General features: G+C 40.5%; 1 protein-coding gene across 1 annotated transcript; it reads left to right on the top strand.

The window, feature by feature from the left end:
* The first annotated feature begins 668 nt into the window (after positions 1–668).
* Positions 669–2,709, top strand: LOC136218347 (gibberellin receptor GID1B-like). Its single transcript, XM_066005156.1, has 2 exons — positions 669–983; positions 1,406–2,709. The coding sequence occupies exons 1-2, from the start codon at positions 945–947 to the stop codon at positions 2,402–2,404; spliced, it is 1,038 nt and encodes a 345-aa protein (XP_065861228.1). The 5' UTR covers positions 669–944; the 3' UTR covers positions 2,405–2,709.
* The last annotated feature ends 18,754 nt before the right edge of the window (positions 2,710–21,463 follow it).

Genomic DNA, 21,463 nt, shown 5'->3' with positions numbered 1-21,463 from the left:
AATTAATGCTCTTATTCGTCTTTTTGCACAAACCGCTATTATTAATCAGCTAATTTTTACCAAACAGGTCTACACAAACAGCTAATTAAATCAGTTAGTCAAATCAGATAATGTAATCAGCTAACAGCTAATGCAATAAGCTAACAGCTAACAGCTAATTCCCAAACATAGCATTTGTATTATTCACGTTAGAAATCAAGTTTATATATATATATATATATATATATATATATATATATGTTAGTCGAAGAAAGCAGTTTTAGCGAAACTGGAGTAGAGACATTTGAATAAGTGTATTTTGATTGAAATGGGTATGTGATGGGCTGTTTTTGGCGTTATGCAGAATGATTTTGTAGAAAGTTGATGAATTGATAATAAAAGTTAAGCCAATTCAAACCTCACTTTATTGTCGTACCTTTAAAAAAAATGTAACCATTTTTAGTTGTAGCAATAAAAACCATACAAGTAAGCAGGGTAGGGGTAGGGGTTGGGAAAATTTCTATATCCAAAATAAATAAAAAAGAAAAGAAGGAAAAGAAAAGACAGGTGTTGTGTTGTAGTATTGGAAGCAAGCAAAAGCAGCCAAAATTGTGTATTTAATGAGAAATATAGAGCAGCACTATGAATATGAAATCAATGTTGCGTATATACATACATACAGTAGAAATGGGCCGCCCCCTTTTGTCGTGTTGCTCCTCCTTTGACTCCCTCTTCTTCTCTTAAACCACCGGTTCTATATCCGTACCTCTCATTTATTGTCCTACTCCTTCCTACAAGAGAAGAAGAGAAGAGAAGATATATCTTCTCATTCTCTCCATTTTAATTTTATTCCAGGAAGGAAGACATTAACAAGAACCCTCTCTCTTTATTTATAGACTGAATCACAAACTTTCGATGAACCTCTAATTTCTTTAGGAACCCTCATCTCTTCTCTCCATTCTCTCATGGCTGCTAGTAATCAACTCAACCTCAATGAATCCAAGGTATTCTCTTCTTCTTCTTCTTCTTTTATTCGCCTCTTCGATTTCTCTCCTTTTTCCCACTGCTTTGTTTTCATCAATGGATTTTCCTTCCAAATATGTCTCCTTTTTTTTGTTACTGCTACTTCAATTTTGTAATTCACGCTTCACTGTTGATTTTTTCCTTAGGTTTTCAAATCCCTAACTTTGCCAATTTGCACTTCTAATTTTAGGCCCACCCTCTGTATTGTATTTTCCTTTAATGGGATTTGCATTCAACTATTTCCAGCTTATTTGTGGGGTTTCATTATACCCTTTTTTGGTCTGTCTAAATTTCCTATTTTCTCTCTCAATCTCAATCTCAATCATGTGTATGATCAATCCGACTTTCCAGAACGAATTACTCATTTTTATAACTTTAATCGGATTTCCTTTTCTTCTTGCAGAGGGTTGTTCCGTTGAACACCTGGGTCCTTATCTCCAATTTCAAGCTTGCATATAATCTCCTACGGCGCCCGGACGGCACCTTCAACCGTGAATTGGCTGAATTTCTGGAGCGCAAAGTCAATGCCAACACGATTCCGGTTGATGGAGTATTTTCGTTTGATCATTTTGATAGAGCTACAGGACTCCTGAACAGGGTTTACAAGCCTGCCCCTGAAAACGAGTCTGAATGGGGCAGTGTGGAGCTTGAGAAGCCGTTGAGTAGGAGCGAGATCGTTCCAGTTATAATCTTCTTCCACGGGGGAAGCTTCACTCACTCCTCTGCCAATAGTGCTATCTATGACACCTTCTGCCGTCGTCTGGTGACCACCTGCAAGGCTGTTGTTGTATCAGTGAATTACAGGAGATCACCGGAGTTCAGGTACCCTTGTGCTTATGATGATGGTTGGGCAGCTCTTAAGTGGGTAAAGTCTAGAACTTGGCTTCAAAGTGGAAAGGACTCAAAAGTTCATGTATATTTGGGTGGAGATAGTTCAGGAGGTAACATTGCTCATCATGTAGCGGTAAGAGCAGCTGAAGCAGACATACAAGTACTTGGTAATATCCTTCTTCACCCTATGTTTGGAGGGCAAGAAAGAAGTGATTCAGAGAAGAGATTAGATGGAAAATACTTCGTGACCATTCAAGACCGGGACTGGTATTGGAGAGCATTTCTACCTCGAGGGGAAGATAGAGACCATCCGGCTTGCAATATATTTGGTCCTAGAGGAAAAAACCTCCAAGGTCTACTACAGTTCCCCAAAAGTCTAGTAGTTGTGGCTGGTTTGGATCTTGTCCAAGATTGGCAATTAGCTTATGTTGAAGGGCTAGAAAGGGCTGGGCAGGATGTTAAACTTCTGTATCTAAAAGAGGCGACAATTGGATTCTACTTCTTGCCTAATAACGCCCATTTCTATACCCTTATGGAGGAGATTAAAAGCTTTGTGAATCCTAACTGTTAATAGATTCATTAGTCAACCGATACGTAACACTTAATTTGGTTCTCTGTTTCTGTGATGGTTTGTAGGTATAAAAGAAAGATTGTGTAGTTACTATGTAAGTAGTTGGTTTAGGGAGTAGTTGTTTGTTGTGCTTATTATGTCTTCTGGGTATTCTAGGCATTGAAACTGAATTGAACCACCAGATATTTTGGTGGTTTTGATAGTTTTACAAGGACTAATATTATATTATATGGATTGGAATACATCCATTGATCCTGTATGTTACATGCTGGAAATATATATATATAAAGATTTTGTTTGATTCTTGTGTTTGTGTCTGGGAGCAGAGTGATATTCCACAGTGACTCAAGTTAAGACAAGTTGAATATTGTAAGGCATTAAGGATGAGTCTGGAATATGATTTTCCCATTAAGGTGAAAAGAGAAGTGGGGGAAAAAAGCCAAAGAGAAGAAATGATTGGATGTTTAATGTTTTAATTGGATGTATGTAGCTGAGTTAGAGAAGAAGAAATTGGGTTTGTTTGTTTGTTTGTTTTGATAGAAGAAAAGTGATCCTCTGCTATGGTATAGTGGTTGGGTTATTTTGGAAGTATTAGAAGGGAGGGACCACTTTGAAATATACACCAAACTGTAGTGTAGCCCATACCATAAAAAAACAAACCCTTTATTTTGGAACAAGGACAAGGAAGCCTGTGTTTTATTGACTTTGGATGCATATCCCACAAAACAAAACCCATTATAATAAAATAATAAAATAATAAAATGTTGTTGAGATTAGCATGGTTTTTGGTGTGTCGTATTATGATTTGTCGTATGTAAATTAGCTGTTTATGTTTTCAAATATTCTCTAACACGACACGCAAAATGTCCTACTACTCATACTCCTATTTATTAACGACAAAATCCTTCATTTCTTTTGGTCGGTTCCTTTCCGCGTTCACACCATTCCTTCCTCGTTTTTCTTTTTCTAAAATTTCTTTTCTTTTCGTTTCGTTTCTTCTTATGATAGGATGATTTTATTATTTCTATCATCCAACCATGTTCCGTGACTTGTCGCAGAGTCAGCTTTGTATTTATATTAACATTTATAATCTAACTTGTATATCATTTTATTCAATTCCACCCAACATAATTCTATGGAATACCCTAAATTACGAGTGTTGGATACAATGGAGAAGCCTCGTCAATTTCTCTAACATCTAACGAATATATAATGAATCCGGATCTATCAATAAATAAATCAACAGATTTAGGTTTACATCTTATAGTGTAGATCCGTTGAATAACATTGGAAGTAATTAACTTTGGCTCCATATCACCGATTTAGAAAGTTACCACACCAAAAGAGTAATCTCTATTATTTCACGAACTAAGAACGTAACTAGAAGACAAAGAGGGAGAGAGAGAGAGAGTCATGAAGGAGAGAGAGAGTCTCTTTTCTTTTCTTATATCTTAGACTTCTCCGGATTTTAGCCTCCTCAACTATCTATTTATAACTAGGATAAAACCCTAACCCTAATCCTAATCTGACTAGATTACGGATGGACCATAAATACATTAGTAAATGGGTCAATGCCCGTTTACTCCATTTATCCCTACATCTCCCACTCGCACGTAACAGAAACATATTTCATCATTTTGCCTCGTTCATACTCGCAAATAGTTCGTGCGACCGACAAACAATCGAGAACTCAAACGTAGTATACTCGTTGGAGATAGACAACCTCTCGAATTACGTGTGTAATTAAGAAATAATATGCTTTATCCTTGATAACATTAAGATATTATCATGAGGACCAAAAGAGATAATTACCTTAAGGTATGCCACGTAGCAAAGGAAACCGTCTGGCGGACCATCCTAGATCAGCTCTAAGAGATCCGCTGGCGGATCTCTTAGGCGAATCTCTCCATTTACCTAGATAACGGATGGCCGCCGTCTCGGCCATAAATGATTATTAAATGAACCATTAATAGTTTCAAACCGCCAAATTAAGAGTAACTTGTAACCGCCATTAAATGAGCATTAATGGAGGCTTTCTAGTTACCTAGGGGTTACGAATTCCTCAACTATATATAGCCTACCTTTCTAGGCTATCAAGGTACACTTACTTTTACATTCTCTAAGCTTTGTCAATACGATTTACTCTTCATATATTCTACTGACTTTGGCATTGGAGTGTCCCCGGCCGATCCCAATGGCGCCTCACAGAGACGGGATCCGATCGAGAAGTTTTCTCCAGTGTTATCAATTGGTGCGGTGAAGGTGAAATCCTTGACCAAATAAAGGATTTTTCGTTCACGTTGAAACATCATGAATGATGAAATACAAAATCCCTCCTCAGGGATCGAATCGCCAATAATTACACCATCTAGCGTTGGATGCACAAGCACAATCGCCCCTACGATGAATATTGATGGAAATATGCCCACGGCATCCTTCCTTGATATGTGTGCTCAGGATATCGAGGCGCGATATGGGCTTGAAATTGGAAACCGCCTTCGGGCATTCATGACTATTCCTCCTCATAGGAGTACGGTACCTACATCAGTTGTCTCATCTCTACCTCCGTTAAACTTCGGTCTGGGACCTGGGGCTCGTAACTCTTCATTCCTTCAAGCTCACAACGTTGACTCTACGGTAACTACCACGGCGCCGGGTGGAGCGCGATCGGTTATCAGGGAGCTGTTTCCTGGTGAAGGAAGCCACGGGAACAATACGGTCCCTCCTGGCGGATCAGAAGTTCCAAGGTTTAATCGTGATGGGCCGAATGTACCCAGGCGCCCGCGGACGAATTCGTCCCATGGGGGATTTAAAGAGCCCATTCGTAAAAAGCATAAAAAGAACAAAGATAAGCAGGCAAGATCTCCTTCGCCAAGGCGAACAAAATCTCCACGCCGTGGCAGATCGGCTCCATCTACTGGTCGTAAAAGGAGCAAAAGACCGGAAAAAACGTCTCATATAGGTGGACCACCACCCCATCCATCTTCAGGAACTGTTGGACACACTCTGCCAGAAGGCCAGCAAGGAGGAAACGGTCCAATTCCTCCAAATAGAGGAAGTGGAGGGGGAGGCGACGGAGGAAGAAGGGGAGGCGGACGAGGCAGACATTCGCCATCGGATTCATCGTCAGAATCAAGTTCTTCTTCCTCTCCAAGCAGATCGCCACGAAGAGATCATCCCAGGGCGGATCCGGAGAATTTTGATGATAGAGTAAGGGCCCTAGTGCTCCAAATGAATGAGGAAAATGCTAGGCATAATCCATTCGCCAATAGAGATTCGCTTTTGCGGCCTGGATCGAAGCAGAGGAAACTGAAAGGGCGTTTAAAATCCCTAATCTTGCAATTTATATAGGCAAAGACAATCCGGAGGCTCATGTTCGAAAATATAGAATCTTGGCCACACTCAATCGAGCCACCGAACCTATACTTTGCAAGATGTTTGTCACCACTTTGGGAGGTCCAGCCTATTTATGGTTCCAATCTCTACCTCCAGGCTCCATAAATAGCTTCGATCAATTAAGTAGGGAATTTTGTGCAAAATTTGCTGGCTGCATCCCTGCAGTGGTGAAATCTGGAAAACTTTTTGAGTTAAAACAGAAGGCGAATGAACCACTTCGAGATTATGTGGACACTTTCAACCAGTTGTGTATACAAATCGTTGATGTAGATATCTCCGTAGCTGTGGAGTGCTTTGTAAGAAACACTACTTGTAAAAGTTTGCAAGAAGACCTCATTCGTAAAAAGCCCACCAGCATGGCAGAGTTGATGGAGCGCTGTAAAGACTTTATAGAGGTTGATGATATCCGCCGAGGTACACCATCATCGCCAAAGAAGGATAGAGGCGAGTCCCGCCCTTGGGACCGGGACAGAGACAAACGTCAAGATTCTTCTTCTAGAAACAAACGAAGGGATTCTAGGAACAAATCAACGTTTGTCACCTCCTGCACACCTCTCAATGCTTCTAAAAGTGAAGTTCTTATGTGGATCGAGAACAGCCAGCACAAGCGGAGCATTTCATACCCCGAGCCAAAAGGGGGGGAGTACACCAACAAAGGAAAGAATCCTAAAAATTATTGCAAGTATCACAGGAAGAATGGTCATGATACGGATGCTTGCTGGGAGTTGGCTCGAGAAATTGAGCGACTCATTGAGAGAGGAAAATTGGATCGGTTCATCCAAACGGAAGGAAAGGAAGATGACAAATCCAAAGAGGACCAAAAGAAGAAAGGAAAGGGTACCATCAACGTCATAGCAGGTGGGCCTGGCTATCAGCCAACATTGAAAAAGGCGAAGACGACCACCCTTGACAGGACATCGCTAAATCCCCCTTTCTCAGACGCAGGTCTTGAAATTCCACCCCATGCGGACGCATTGGCCGTCACTATGATGGTTGAGGGTTGGAAGATGAAGAGGGTAATGATTGATACAGGAAGTTCATGTAATGTCATTACCCGAGGAGCATTCGCCAAACTCAAGATTGATCATGTCCAGGTAGAACCAACTGTGGTGGACATTTTGGGAGTGACAGGTCATACCATCCGGACGAAAGGCCAAGTTACCCTGAATTGCGAGCTTACTGATGATGATCAAGTTTGGCAAGGAGATTTGGAGTTTTCGGTCTTGGATGGACAATTAGCCTACAATATTATCCTTGGGCGACCTTTCATCTCCGAAGCTGCAGCTCTTATCTCTATTCGCCATTTAACGCTTTACATCCCCACGGTCAAGGGGGGCGTGATGGTTAGAGGTTGTCAAAAAGTAGCTCAAGAGACATATTCGGCTTCCTTAACGATTCGCCCTCCATCTAAGGAGGAAGATGAAGAAGAACGTGTCACAATGGCCTTAGGCGAAACCGAAATGTACCTGATGGCAGAAGAAAAGCAGGTACGGATTGCTAAAGGACTACAGGGCAATATCAGAGATGCAATCTCCAAGGTACTCTGTGAGGCCGAAGATGTCTTCGCATGGAAGGATGAAATTCTGCCTGGAATCAGTCCGGACATAATCACCCACAAACTCAACATTGATAAAGATGCAGTTCCTGTGGCCCAGAAGCGGAGGAATCATGGTCCAGAAAGACAAAAAGTGATAGAGGAGGAAATTGCCAAGCTCCAGAAGGCGGATGCCATTGAGGAAGTACTTTACACTCAGTGGTTGGCGAACGTCGTGCTAGTCAAGAAAGCTGGCGGATCCTACCGCATGTGCATTGACTTCACAGATCTTAATAAAGCTTGCCCCAAGGATAACTATCCTTTGCCATGCATAGACATGCTTGTAGATGGAACTGCCGGTCATGCAATGTATTCCTTTACTGACGTGAAATCAAGTTATCATCAAATCCCTATGGAGCCCTCAGATAGAATCAAGACCTCGTTCGTGACACATCAAGCTACTTATTGTTTTAAAGTTATGCCCTTCGGGCTCAAGAACGCAGGTGCTACCTATCAGAGGATGATGAACAAGATATTCTCGAACAGTAAGAATGATAATTATTCTATCTATGTAGATGATATGATCATTAAAAGCGCAACTGCGGAAAAGCATGCAGAAGATGTAAAGGAGGTACTGGAAATACTTCGCCATCACAACATCAAGCTAAATCCAGAGAAATGTACTTTCGGGGCAACATATGGCAAATTTCTAGGATTCATGATTAGTGAAAGAGGAATTAGCCCAAATCCTGACAAAGTCAAAGCAGTCCTAGAAATGCAACCTCCTCGGAATATCAGAGAAGTACAACGTCTCAATGGGCGTATCATAGCCTTGGGCAGGTTTATCTCTTGCTCAGCTCGTAGATGTCAGCCTTTTTTCGAAGTTATCAAGGGAAAAAAGGCGTTTGAGTGGAATGAAGATTGCCAAAATGCATTCGAAGGAATCAAGCGGTTCCTTACAGAGCCACCCATGATGAGTCGACCTATGAAGGGGGAGGATCTATACATGTATGTGTCAGTTACGAATAAAGCCGTATGCACGGTCATGGTGCGAGAAGAAAATGCCCAACAATTCCCCATTTATTACGTGAGCAAAGTTTTGAAAGATGCCGAAACCAGATATTCGAAGTTGGACAAAATGGCACTGGCTGTCGTGACCACGGCCATCCGCCTTAGGCCATACTTTCAGGCGCATACCGTGATAGTTCGAACCCGTATACCGATGAGAAAGGTATTGCAGAAGCCGGACACTTCGGGAAGGTTGATGGAATGGGCGATTCGCTTGGGTGAATTTGATGTAAGATACGAGAGCAGGTCATCTTTAAAAAGTCAGGTCCTGGCGGACTTCGTGAATGAATTCACTGACGAGGGGATATCTCATCCCAAGCCTCCGTTAGAAGAATGGTCAATGTATACAGATGGAGCTTCTTCTGCAGATGGGGCTGGTGTGGGAGTTGTGATCAAAGGTCCCCACTACATAAGGCTGCGATACGCCGCAAAGTTAAATTTCCATGCTACTAATAATTCTGCTGAGTACGAAGCTCTGATATTGGGCTTACGTCTACTCTAAGAAATCACCCCGGAGCAGATCGTGATCTATAGCGATTCTAAACTAATGGTCAACCAAGTAATCAAGAATTACGAGGTGAAGGATGAGGTTCTGGCCAAATATGTAGCAGAAGTCAAAAAGATTCTGGATAACCTTGAAGCTAAAGAAACTAAGTGGGAATTGGTTCACATACCAAGGGAATCCAATACAGAGGCTGATCAATTAGCCAAAATGGCTTCTAGTGAAGTAAACTGGGCGGATCCAGATTGTCCCTTCGAAGTAAAAATGGCTCCAGCATTTGCTGCTGAAGAAGTGTCCGTACTTACAACAATGGAGGATGATTGGAGGACAGTCATTCGCCAATACCTACTGAATGGAACATTACCTGAAGACAAGGAAGAGGCGAGGAAGATTGTCAGGAGATCGGCTTACTTCTCCTTGATCAATAATGGTCTTTATAGAAGGTCTTTTAGTCATCCTTGGATGAAATACATTCTACCAGAAGAAGGGCAACAGATCCTCAAAGAGCTATATGAGGGGTCTTGCGGGTCACATGAGGCATCCGCCGCGATCTTGAAGAAATCAAGGATAGCAGGGTTCTACTGGCCCACAGCCGAGTTAGATGCCCAGAGTTTGGTAGAATCTTGTCATAGTTGCCAGATTCACGCAAATGAGTCACACACTACCAAGCACATTCAAAGGCCAATCATTGAAGGCTGTCCGTTCGCCCTTTGGGGAATAGACATCGTTGGACCATTTCCTCCAACTCGCCGGCAAAAGAAGTACGTAATAGTAGCGGTGGACCATTTCACCAAATGGGTAGAAGCCGAGGCTGTTTCCTCCATTACAACAGAGCAGATAGTGGAGTTTGTCAAAGACAACATCGTGGGAAGATACGGCATTCCACACACCATCATCACTGACAATGGGACACAGTTTAACTGTGGCAAATTCAAAGCTTTTTGTGAGGGATTGGGCATCATGAACAGATTCGCCTCCGTTTATTATCCTCAGTCCAATGGAATGACCGAAGTGACCAATCAGACGATTGTAAAGGGGATAAAAAAGAGGTTGGGAGAACATGACAAAAAATGGGCGGATCAACTTACAAGTGTTTTATAGGCTTATCGCACAACCCCAAGAACCGCTACGGGAGAAACGCCGTTTGCCCTTTCTCATGGAGTGGAGGCCGTAATCCCCGTGGAAATACGAGTCCCCAGTGATCGAGTGGCCTTTTATTATGAAGAAGACAACGATAAACGACTGAGGGAACGTCTGGATCAGGTCGAGGATCGCAGGGATCAATCCTATGTACACATGGCAGCATATAAACAGCGGATTGCATCCTATCATGATAAAAATGCCAAGATTGTGGATCTAAAGATGGGAGATCTTGTGCTTCGCAAGGCTGATAAAGTCCAATCTCGAGAAGGCAAAGGCAAGTTGGGGATCAATTGGATAGGTCCATACCAGATAGTGGAGAAGGTGGGACCAGCCACATTCAAAATACAAGATACGGAGGGCAACACGCTGCCACGCACGTGGAATCTCCAAAATCTCCGTAAATACTTTGTCAGAAAATAAAGTACGGTCTTGAGTACTCTTTTTCCTTTAACAAGCTTTTTCCCATGGGGTTTTTCTTGTTAAGGGTTTTGATGAGGCTCATCTATAAAGACCTGTCCGCTGTAATAAGGTGTTCATCCCATTAATAAATATCGTTGGTTTTATTATTCATGTTCTTTTTATAGTTTACTGCTGCAATATTAATATTCCAGTCTTAAAAAGAAGGGGAGGCACCCAACGCTCTCCACATTCGCAATATATCGCTATCCTAAAGCACATAAGAGGATTAATCTTATGGGCGGATCCGTCTCCGGGCGGATCCCAATCTCCAATAAGAGTTAAAACGATCCTTGGACGCAAGGTCTTTACACTCTCTTATCCTTTTCAAAAAGGAATTCACAAGTCCTACGGGTGGGTCATTTCACCTCAAAGATAGGTAGCAAATTGAACCCCTGGGCAGCTTTACTTCCTCTAAAGAAGGAATAGAACAGCTTCAAACCTTCACAAAGGTTCATACAATGAAGTATGGCTAGCCACCTACTTCAAACAAAAATCCTAAACATACTCAAACACTGTCCTGCGCAGGGATAAAAGTAAAATAATGTTTATACATAGCAATGTTTGAAATTATACTTGAAAAGTTTTTACAAAAGTTGCTAACTAAATGATAATAGGAGCACCTTCTTTTGTGCTTCCTTCGCCCCCAACGCTCGCTTGAGAGTCTTTCTTCTCCACAGTCAGCGATCCGCCTTCAAGAGATACTTCCTTATCCCCTTTTTGTTCAGAATCAGCTTTGGACGGCATCTCCTGGAGGTCAGCCATCACAACTGTGGTAGAAGGTTTGGCATCCGGCAAGGTTCCCTTCATCCATTTTCGCACATAGTTGCGAAGGTACTCCTTGGCATTGGGCATCTTCTTGAACCTTGCCACATCTTCCGTTTCGGGGACAGCGAACTCAGGATCTGTGAAATCAATTTCAGGATGGGCTAAAGAGAAGTACGCCATAAGCATCTCTCCATAAAAGAATGCTTGTTCGCCTACCGTGTATTCCGCTTCCCCAAGAGCATCTTCATGGCTTTTAGCATCAGAAGCTATTTTTGCCTTCAGATTTTGTATCTCCTCGTCTCGGAGAACTAAAGCAGCTGTGGCGGAAGCTAGGTTTTCGTTGGCGGTGGCAATAGTGGAATTGGAATTCGCTATCTCTTTCTCTAACTTTTCAATAGTCGCCCTATTCGCCACATTCTGAAGAACTCCATTCTCCAAAGTGCACAAGCGGGCATACAGCTGAGGAAAACAAAAGGATTTAGTCTAAAAACGAAACAAATCATCATATTCTTTTAATACTCACCGAAAGAAGCTCAGACTTTCCCTTATAGACATGGATCGATTCGGGGATTTGGTCGTAATCCTTTTGTACTTCTCCCACCTGTCCTAAAGCTTCATCCAGGTCATTCAAGAGAGATTCATTCTCAAAAGTTCCTTGAACCCCAAACTTGGCGGACCAATATCCACCGATATCAGGCTTCGCCATCTGCGCAAACAGGAAAAACCATACGCCGCTTTAAAATCAGATGAGCAGGAAACAAAATCAAGAGATGAATTACCTGAACCACTTTCTTAGTGGGTTTGGCGGATTTAATCGCGTCCGCCATTATCTTGGTACTCCCAATAGTATTGGGCCGCCTCTTCTTCAACGGCGGATCGATAGCCATCTCCATAGGGCGTTTGCCCGTATCAGGTTGAGGGTTAGCCGCCTGATTCTTCTTGCGGGCTTCCTCTTCTTGAAACATCCTGCGCGTCTCTGCAAGAGCACGATTTGCCTTAGACACACCCCTGCCAAAGAAGATATCAGAATAATTAAAGCTCCTGAATTATACAAAGTACCTTGATCAAACTGAGTAATTTTTGAATAAATGAATTGATCCTCCACTCGGCGGATCAGAGGAATGTCACTCATCATGAAGGCTAAGGCATCCGCATACGTCCATGCATCCGCCTTAATCTGCTTCATGAGATCCGCCACCTCTTCATCACTGTGTGTTAAGATTCGCATGTCACCCGCCATATGTAGCGGACGAGAGTTCCAGACAGAAGGAAAACCTAACGGTTCATCCTCCTTTATCTTCACGTAGAAGAAACTCTCATCCCAGCTATGAACGTTGGACATTTTGTCGAAAAAGGGCGAATAAACACCAAATTTAGCGAATGTAAGATAAGACTCCGACTTCCTCCTGGAGGGTTTGTGAAAGGCTCTAAAGATTCGGCCATTATACACTACGCCTAAATTTGACGCAAGATAACAATCTAACGCCATATCAAGCCAGCCGTTGGAGTGTAGCTGGCTGACGGCGATGTCAAAATACGACAGGATATCCGCCAACATCTGGGGAAGAGGAAGGCAAAACCCTCTCTCAATATGACTACAAAATACAGTAAAAAAGCCCTTTGGCGAATTGGAGGGGCGTTGATGAGAAGCTGGGAGTTGGGTTTCATAATTTTTGATCCACGGAAAGCGATCCGATAGACTCGCCAAATCTGCGGTACTCATACGAGACGAAGTAGACTCCGCTCGAGGATTCTTTTTCCTAACAGGAACAGAAGAAGAAGCCATCAAACTCAGAAACCGGTTACGGGCACCGGCCGGAGTAAAACCGGAAAAGAAAGAAGGGTTTCCGGTGGAACGAGTCTGGTAAGGGTTACGCGCCGAGTTATTGAACTCAGTTGGACCAGAATTAATCTCGCCAACAGAAGATTGGGAATTTTCCGATGAGGATGTGGTCCAACTAAAATCTACTTCAATCTTAGGAGAAGACGTCGAATTAAAGAGTTCGGAAGTTGACCCAGAGGATGAAGATGAACTTCTAAACATTCAGAGTAAAATAAAAAGCACTTACATGGAAATGCAGAAGCCTAGGTAGGATCTTTGAAGTTTCTGAGGAAAGGCTTCGAAAACGGGAGAGGATGGAAAATGAGAAAGAAAGAGAACTCCGAAAGATGAAGATGGTTTTTGAAACGTTTCTAGGGCAATGTGCTATTACACGTGTCGGCCATCAAAGGACGTTGGACAGAGTGCACATTAAATGCGGAAGCATAAAACGGCGCGCAGAAGTCCAAAAGCCCTAAAGGACTTTAAGGGCATTTTGGGGGGGGGCTACTGATAACTTTAAGATATTATCATGAGGACCAAAAGAGATAATTACCTTAAGGTATGCCACGTAGCAAAGGAAGCCGTCTGGCGGACCATCCTAGATCAGCTCTAAGAGATCCACTGGCGGATCTCTTAGGCGAATCTCTCCATTTACCTAGATAACGGCTGGCCGCCGTCTCGGCCATAAATGATTATTAAATGAACCATTAATAGTCTCAAACCGCCATTAAATGAGCATTAATGGAGGCTTTCTAGTTACCTAGGGGTTACGAATTCCTCAACTATATATAGCCTACCTTTCTAGGCTATCAAGGTACACTTACTTTTACATTCTCTAAGCTTTGTCAATACGATTTACTCTTCATATATTCTACTGACTTTGGCATTGGAGTGTCCCCGGTCGATCCCAACGGCGCCTCACAGGGACGGGATCCGATCGAGAAGTTTTCTCCAGTGTTATCAATCCTAGACTTCATATCACATCAACTGTAATTGGCATTATCTCAACAGTTCATCTACATTCACAAGCGTGTTCTAATCCTTCCATTTGAAGAAAGCGCATCCTATGCTCAAAATAACATTATACGAAGGTTTCAGTTTCGATGTGTCATATCATCTAACCTTAGTCTCTCCCATTATAGGACTATCTTCAGTTATCTAAGACAAATGATTTCATTCAAGCAACTCTCATTGAAATCTCAAATTATAAATAATCTTTTATATACATATTTATCCTAAAAATATAATCATCAATAGAGAGTAGTCTGTCGTTCCTTTGAGATACCTCAGTATTCTCTTCACAGCAGACCAATGAGCTTGACCTGGGTTAGATTGATATATGCTTACCATCCCAATAACATGGCATATATCAGGCCTAGTGCATAACATTCATATAAGCTTGACCTGGGTTAGATTGATATATGCTTACCAACCACATTCATATAAAGAACATTTTCCATTTTCTGGATTCTTTATTGTGTTTTGGGGCACATCTTTGAGCTCAGAACATGATCTTTGCTTATTGGGCTATCTATGGGTTTATGATCTTCCATATTGAATTGCTCAAGAACTTTATTGATGTAAGTCTCTTGAGATAAGGCCATCAGTTTCTTTGCGCGACCCATTGTGATCTTGACCCCAAGAATATATGTAGCTTCTCCCATATCTTTCATCTCAAAACTTGAACTTAACCAAGCTTTGGTTTGATTTAGAAAAGTTATATCATTACCTGCAATTAGGATATCATCAACATATAATGATAGAATGACAAACTTATTTCTAGAGCGCTTGGTATAGACATAGTGGTCTTCTTCAATTTGATTGAAGCCATTCGATGTCACCTCATCATGAAAATGAAGGTACCATTGCCCTTGAAGACTGTCTGAGGCCATAGATCGATTTGATCAATTTGTAAACCTTTTATTTGTAGCCTTCCTGAACGAAACCTACAGGCTGTTGCATGTACATTTCTTCTAATTCTCCATTGAGAAGGTAGTCTTAACATCCATTTGATACAGATCAAGGAGATTGGCGAATCCCCTTATCTCAGCATCTTACGGATGGACTCTTGCCTGAGGATAAAAAATAAGCCAGCTGGATAGTTCAAAAAGCATCTCACTACGCGATCATAAATGAACAGTTGTATTATAAGTCATTCAGTCAGCCTTGGCTGAAATGTGTTATGACAGAAGTAGGTCTTGAAATTCTGCAAGAATTACATGAAGAATGGAGCCCATGAAGCATCCTCCACTATCTTTAGAAAGGCTAGATTGATGGGGTTTTTTTGGCCTAATACGGAGCAAGATGCTCAGAAAATGCTGGAATCCTACCACAATTGTCAAGTTCACGCCAATGACAGCCATATGTCTAAAGCCCTCCAACAACCAATTATAGAAGGTTGGCCATTCGCCACTTGGGGCATAGACATAGTCGGACCATTTCGATTGACCACAAAGCAGAGTAGGTTCATGGTTGTGGCAATTGATCATTTAACAAAGTGGGTAGAAGCAGAAGAAGGCTCCACCATCACTGTCGGACGGATGGTTGATTTTGTCATGGCAAACATTATCGGAAGGTTTAGGATCCCCCATACCATCATCATTGACAATGGGACACAATTTAATTGCGAAGAATTCAAGTCTTTTTTATCATGATTGGGGCATAAAAACTAGATTTTCATCAGTATATTATCCTTAGTCCAATGGCATGACAGATGTCACAAATCGGTCCATTGTCAAGGGTAAGTCCAAAGGCATGACAGAAGTCACAAATCGGACCATTGTCAATGGTATAAAGAAAAGGTTGGGCGAGCATAAAAAAGGTTGGGCAGATGAGCTAATGAGTGTGTTGTGGGCATATCTAACCTCACCTAGAACCACCACAGGGGAAATGCCTTTCGCCCTGACTCATGGGATAGAGGACGTTATTCCAATTGAGATCCAAACCCCCAGTGATCGTGCCTCTTATTATTGTGAGAATCTCAATGAAGCGAATCGCAGCCTACCACAACAGAAATGCCAAGCTAGTGGAGTTGAATGAAGGAGATTTGGTATTACGAAAGGCTGACAAAATCTAGTCTGCATATGGAAAAACCAAATTGGGAATAACCTGGACAGGGCCTTATCGTATCCTCTCCAAGATAGGACCCGCCATATTCAAGCTTGAAGATATGAAAGGACAACAAGTACCACAGACCTGGAACATCCAGAATCTCTGCAAATATTACAAGAAATAAATGTAACTAAGTCTCGATCACTCTTTTTCCTTGAGTAGGATTTTCCCCACTATGTTTTTCCTACTAAGGTTTTATTGAGGCTCCTAAAGAGACCAATCTGTATTATAATGAGACAAATTATATCAATAAATATCCTTTCTTATTATGGTAGTCTTTTTTGCATTTAGCAGAAATATGAATACTTCCTTCTCAAAAAAAAAGAGGGGGGGAGGCAACGAAAAAAGGCCTATAAGGCTAAAAGTTTTACTCAAAGATAGGAAAATAAAGTCTTTAAGGTGAATCATTTTCCTTAAAGATGGGAAAATAAAGCCCCTTGAGGCGAATCATCTTCCTCAAAGATAGGAAGATAAAACAAAAAGCCTTTAACGCTAAATTTTTTCCTCAAAGATAGGAAAATAAAGCCCTTGAGGTGAATCATTTTCCTCAAAAATAGGAATATAAAGCCCGTTGAGGAGAATCGTCTTCCTTAAAGATAGGAAGATAAAATAAAAAGCCTCTAAGACAAAATGTTTTCCTCAAAGATAGGAAAACAAAAAGGATATGGCTGGGCACCTATCCTAAAAATAGATTCTGGACTTGCAAACACATGAAAAAACAAACAGATTCTGAAATATAATATGTGCGTAAAAATAAAGAAACGGATTCGAATCAAACAAGCAAAAATAGAATTATATATAAAAAAAATTGTATCATTACAAATATGAAACACTATCTCCTTATACAAAAAATGTTTACAATAGAAAGCTATCAAGAGGCGGCTGAGTCTTCCTTAGCTTTCTCCACTTCAACCTGAGAAGACGTGGCATCTTGCGCATCCTTAGCATCCGCAACTTCGACATCAATGACAATGATGTCTTCAGCATTAGTGGCGAAAAGCTCTGATGTCTCGCCCTCCACATTCGACAAAGCCTTTGGACTAGCCGCCATCGGAATTTCTTCATATATGACCATAGAGACATTCACCAAGGTATCATAATGAAGAGCCTCCTTGATGGAAGGGATGTTGACTTCAGGATCTTCGAAACCCAGTTCAGGATAGTCTCTCTTTATGACGATGTTGAGGTCTATGCAGTTGTTCTAGCTGTCACTTATAGATCAAATTCCTAATACTAAAACATTTATATTTTGTAGTGGATAAACAAGTGTGGATTGAGTTACAACCATTCGGATTTGGATATACTCCGCAAAGAATGGGCAAATCATGTGCTTCACTTGAAGTGATAATGGATTGTGTATGTAATGTTTTCATACAATATGATTATCGGCTTGTGGTACAGTTGTTGTGCATATTTTGGGTCTGTTTTGGTGCACATTTTCGTACAATAGTATCCCACTGGTTCTATATGTATATATTGTGCACAACAGGTGTATATATTATGTAAATAATGGATACGTAAAGTTATATATAAAGTTTATAGCTTTGTTGTAATTAGAGTAGTACTATCATGTAATTTCAATGGCAGTATGTACATGTTTATGAAAGGGTTACATGTTATGCGACACAATTGGCAAAAAAAGTCTGGCGTCTAATGAAATATTGAATGAGCGCTAAATTAAAAAAATGGCATATTATGATGCGTGACACGATACCAGGTTAATGAAATACTGTCATGACTAAAACGTTAAGATGACATAAACAAAAAATAGGGCTGTCGTCTAACGATTAACGTAGTCAAATGTAAATAATTTTTGTGACAGTTGATTAAATAAAAATGTCATGTGAAATCTGTTGAAACACCTTTCCACAAGATTTTGATTTGACAAAATCATCCATGATTAAGAGGCAATTAAATTTAGACGCTTTGATTTAATTGTACTAATATGTTTGTTAAATATTGAGTGCAAAAATATATAAAGTAAAGACAGGACAAAAGTCAGCACAAACGAAGCTGAGTAGAAAGGAACTCAGCACGACAGAATAGAAGCTGAGTGGAGTTAAAATTCAGAAACAAAACGAAGCTGACTAAAGCTGAAGACTTCTTCAGGAGCGGTTAAACAAAACGGAGCTGACCTTAAAGGAACTCAGCATGAATCGTGAACATTCGAAATGAACAACCGAAGCTGAGTAACAAACAGGACAGCATGAAGGATTCGTTCACAAAAAGACAAAGTCTGCAAATGTTCTGCACCAATAATTGGAACCTCGAAGATACCTAAAAGACTAATTCCGAGAGTCATGGGACGTTGGATTATTGGAAACAGACAACTGGCACAAACAGACAAACCAGACGCTAGAAAACAAACCTGACGCCTGAAGAAAACAGAGAAAGGGAATGGAGGTGCAGTCTGAATATTTCCAGAAATTGTTCCCCAAAAGAGCCGTTTTGATGTTAACGGTTAGGACAATTCAAAACGATCAAATCCACAGATTTCCCTCTATAAAAGGACAATCGAAAGACATGGATAAACACTGAAGCATCAAAAGAAAAATACAAGAGAGAAAGATTCAAAAGCACTCAAATACAAAAAGGATCTTACACCTACTTTTCTATTCTATGTGTAAATGCTAGATTGATTTGTAATCATCTAAAGTGTTCTTTAGTTCAAAAAGGACAAGTTTGAGATCAATAGGAATATTGAGAGTATAAAGCTGGGTGCTTGATTGTAAGCATTTCAGTGGTAGAGAAATCTAGGTGCTGGGTTGTTGCACTTAGTAGGAGTTGAGTAGACGAATAGAGGAAGGTACTCTTGCATATTCAACTGCCTTGTAATTGGTTTGTGCTCTACCTTTAAAGAGCTCAGTATTGGATTCAAAAAGCCCGGAGGACTCTGGGGACTGGACGTAGGCAGAGAGGCTGAACCAGGATAAGTGATACTGAGTAATCTCTAAACTCTCTTTTATAATTGCATGTGTTGTTTGTTTTATTTACTCAGCATATAAATTGCCTAAGCTGATCTTGAGTAAGTAAGTGGTGCTGAGTTAGTAGCTGACCCCCAAGAGTGTCAATTCCTAACTCTCAAGAAAACAACTTTGATCAACATCTGACTAAAGCTGTCTTGAGATATATCTCACCAAGCTGACCAAAGGCTAAAGTTAATATACTCTCAAAATAACTTCTAGTCAGCTTAATTAAAACGCGAAAAAAGTTATATTAGTTCCTAACCCCCCCTTGGAACTAATTACCAGGGACCAACAAGTGGTATCAGAGCATAAGCTCACTACTCAAAAGATTTAACAATCTTGAGCTGATCCCTAAAAATGGGTGAGAATAGCACTCGTTTCCTTCCTGAAAACCAAACAACGCAGATACTCCCTGAGGGATTATCAATCACTAGACCTCCCCTATTCTTTGGGTCAAATTATACATTCTGGAAGAATAGGATGAAGAACTTTATACAAGCCACAAACATGAGTGCATGGCTTGCAATTGTTCAAGGTCCACATGTGCCATACAAAACTGTTAACAATGAGAAAATTGTTAAAAGTGAGGCTGAGTGGACAGAGGATGACCTCAGAAAATTACAAAATAATGCTTCGGCTATAAATATGCTTCACTGTGCGTTAGATGCTGCAGAATACAATAAGATTTCAGGTTGTGAGTCCGCACAGGAGATTTGGAAGAAGCTTGAAGTGACATATGAAGGCACAAGCAAGGTAAAGGAGTCTAAAGTTAATCAACATATGAGACTTGATGGGTGTCGAATCCACCAAAGATAATTATAACTTTACTTAGCCGAAAATAAATTGTAAAAGAGCAAGTAAAGGTCGTACCCAAAGGATTAATACTAATCTAATCACAAATATAACCAAGCAATTAACAAAAAATAAATAAGGGGGATTGAAATTGTTGATTAATGAATAAATAAAAATTGCAGAATCAAATTGAAATTGAATGTAAAATTATATGTTGGAATTTCAGTTAAGGGAGATTCCGCAGGCCAAACAATTATTTCCCATCGATCATTGACAGTGAGACATTATCTTAATTAACATGATCTGGATTGGTTATAGTCGTTCCTTATTCATTCCCGACCTAATCCTTCCTTAATTGTAAAGCAAATCCTAGAGCGCCTAAAGATAAGCTCCTATTCGACAGACAGTTCTAGCTTAGCGCTTAGAATTTAATCTGTCGAAAGCATTAGGAATTAGAAGGACCCAACCTAAGTTAACCGAATTCTTAGCGATTCCGATTCAAACCAAATTACATATTCATACGCTTGATAATAGCTAGGATTTCAGATGATTACAAATCCTATTTCCTAACATTGTTCGATGAATGAAAAAGCAAAAGTCTGGCCAAACCTTCACCTGAACTTTCATTGAAGGTATGATTTCATAGATCAATAAATATGTAAACAGATCACATAAAATTAGATTACTGAAATTAAGAACAACAATCTCACAATTGAAAATAATGCTCGCCTTTGATTAATCCCTTAACCGAATAAAGTATTTAGCTACACATAGTCATGAAATCAACTATGATAGCCATTAAAGACGATAATAAATAAAGCTAACTAAGAAACCAAAAAGAGAAAAAAACCTAAAAAAAAACTTCTCCCCCAAGGTGTAAATTCTCATCTATTTATAGAGAAAACCCTCTCCTAAAAGTTGGGTAACAAAATAATATCTATCTAAATCATCAACCTCTTTTACAAATTTCAAATCCCTGATTTTCTGCCTTTTATTTCGAGTTGGAAAAGGTCCTGGTCAATTTGAACATCAGAAGATTCGGAGGTCCTTAGTCTTGGGCAAGACTAACTCCATTTTCGCTTCAGCTCCTTTAATTCAGCACCAAATTCCTTTCTGGTCTAAAGTTTCTCTAATTAAGCCCAATTCTGCTCCTTTTAATCATTTGAGTCCTGTGGAGGCAAATCAAACCAAAACAAGCAATAATACCCAGAATAACACCAAATTAATTAAATAACCTAGCACTAAAGTGGACATTTGAACGTTGAATGGGAGACTTATCAAATACCCCACACTTACCCAATGCTTGTCCCCAAGCATATCAGATCATGTCAACAGCTCTTTACTCTTATGATTTCGTGTTTACCAACCTTTCTCAATCCCCCCTCATAATGTAAAGATTATCAGCCATCAACTCTCAAAGCTAAGACATTATTCATGTTTAAACATACAATGTAACCACTTGAAAAATCTCAGGAAACAAGCTTTTGACCATGTACATAAT

The sequence above is a fragment of the Euphorbia lathyris genome, chromosome 2 (genome assembly GCF_963576675.1).
Source record: "Euphorbia lathyris chromosome 2, ddEupLath1.1, whole genome shotgun sequence".
Taxonomy (NCBI): domain Eukaryota; kingdom Viridiplantae; phylum Streptophyta; class Magnoliopsida; order Malpighiales; family Euphorbiaceae; genus Euphorbia; species Euphorbia lathyris.
This window is presented reverse-complemented; position numbering and strand designations above follow the sequence as displayed.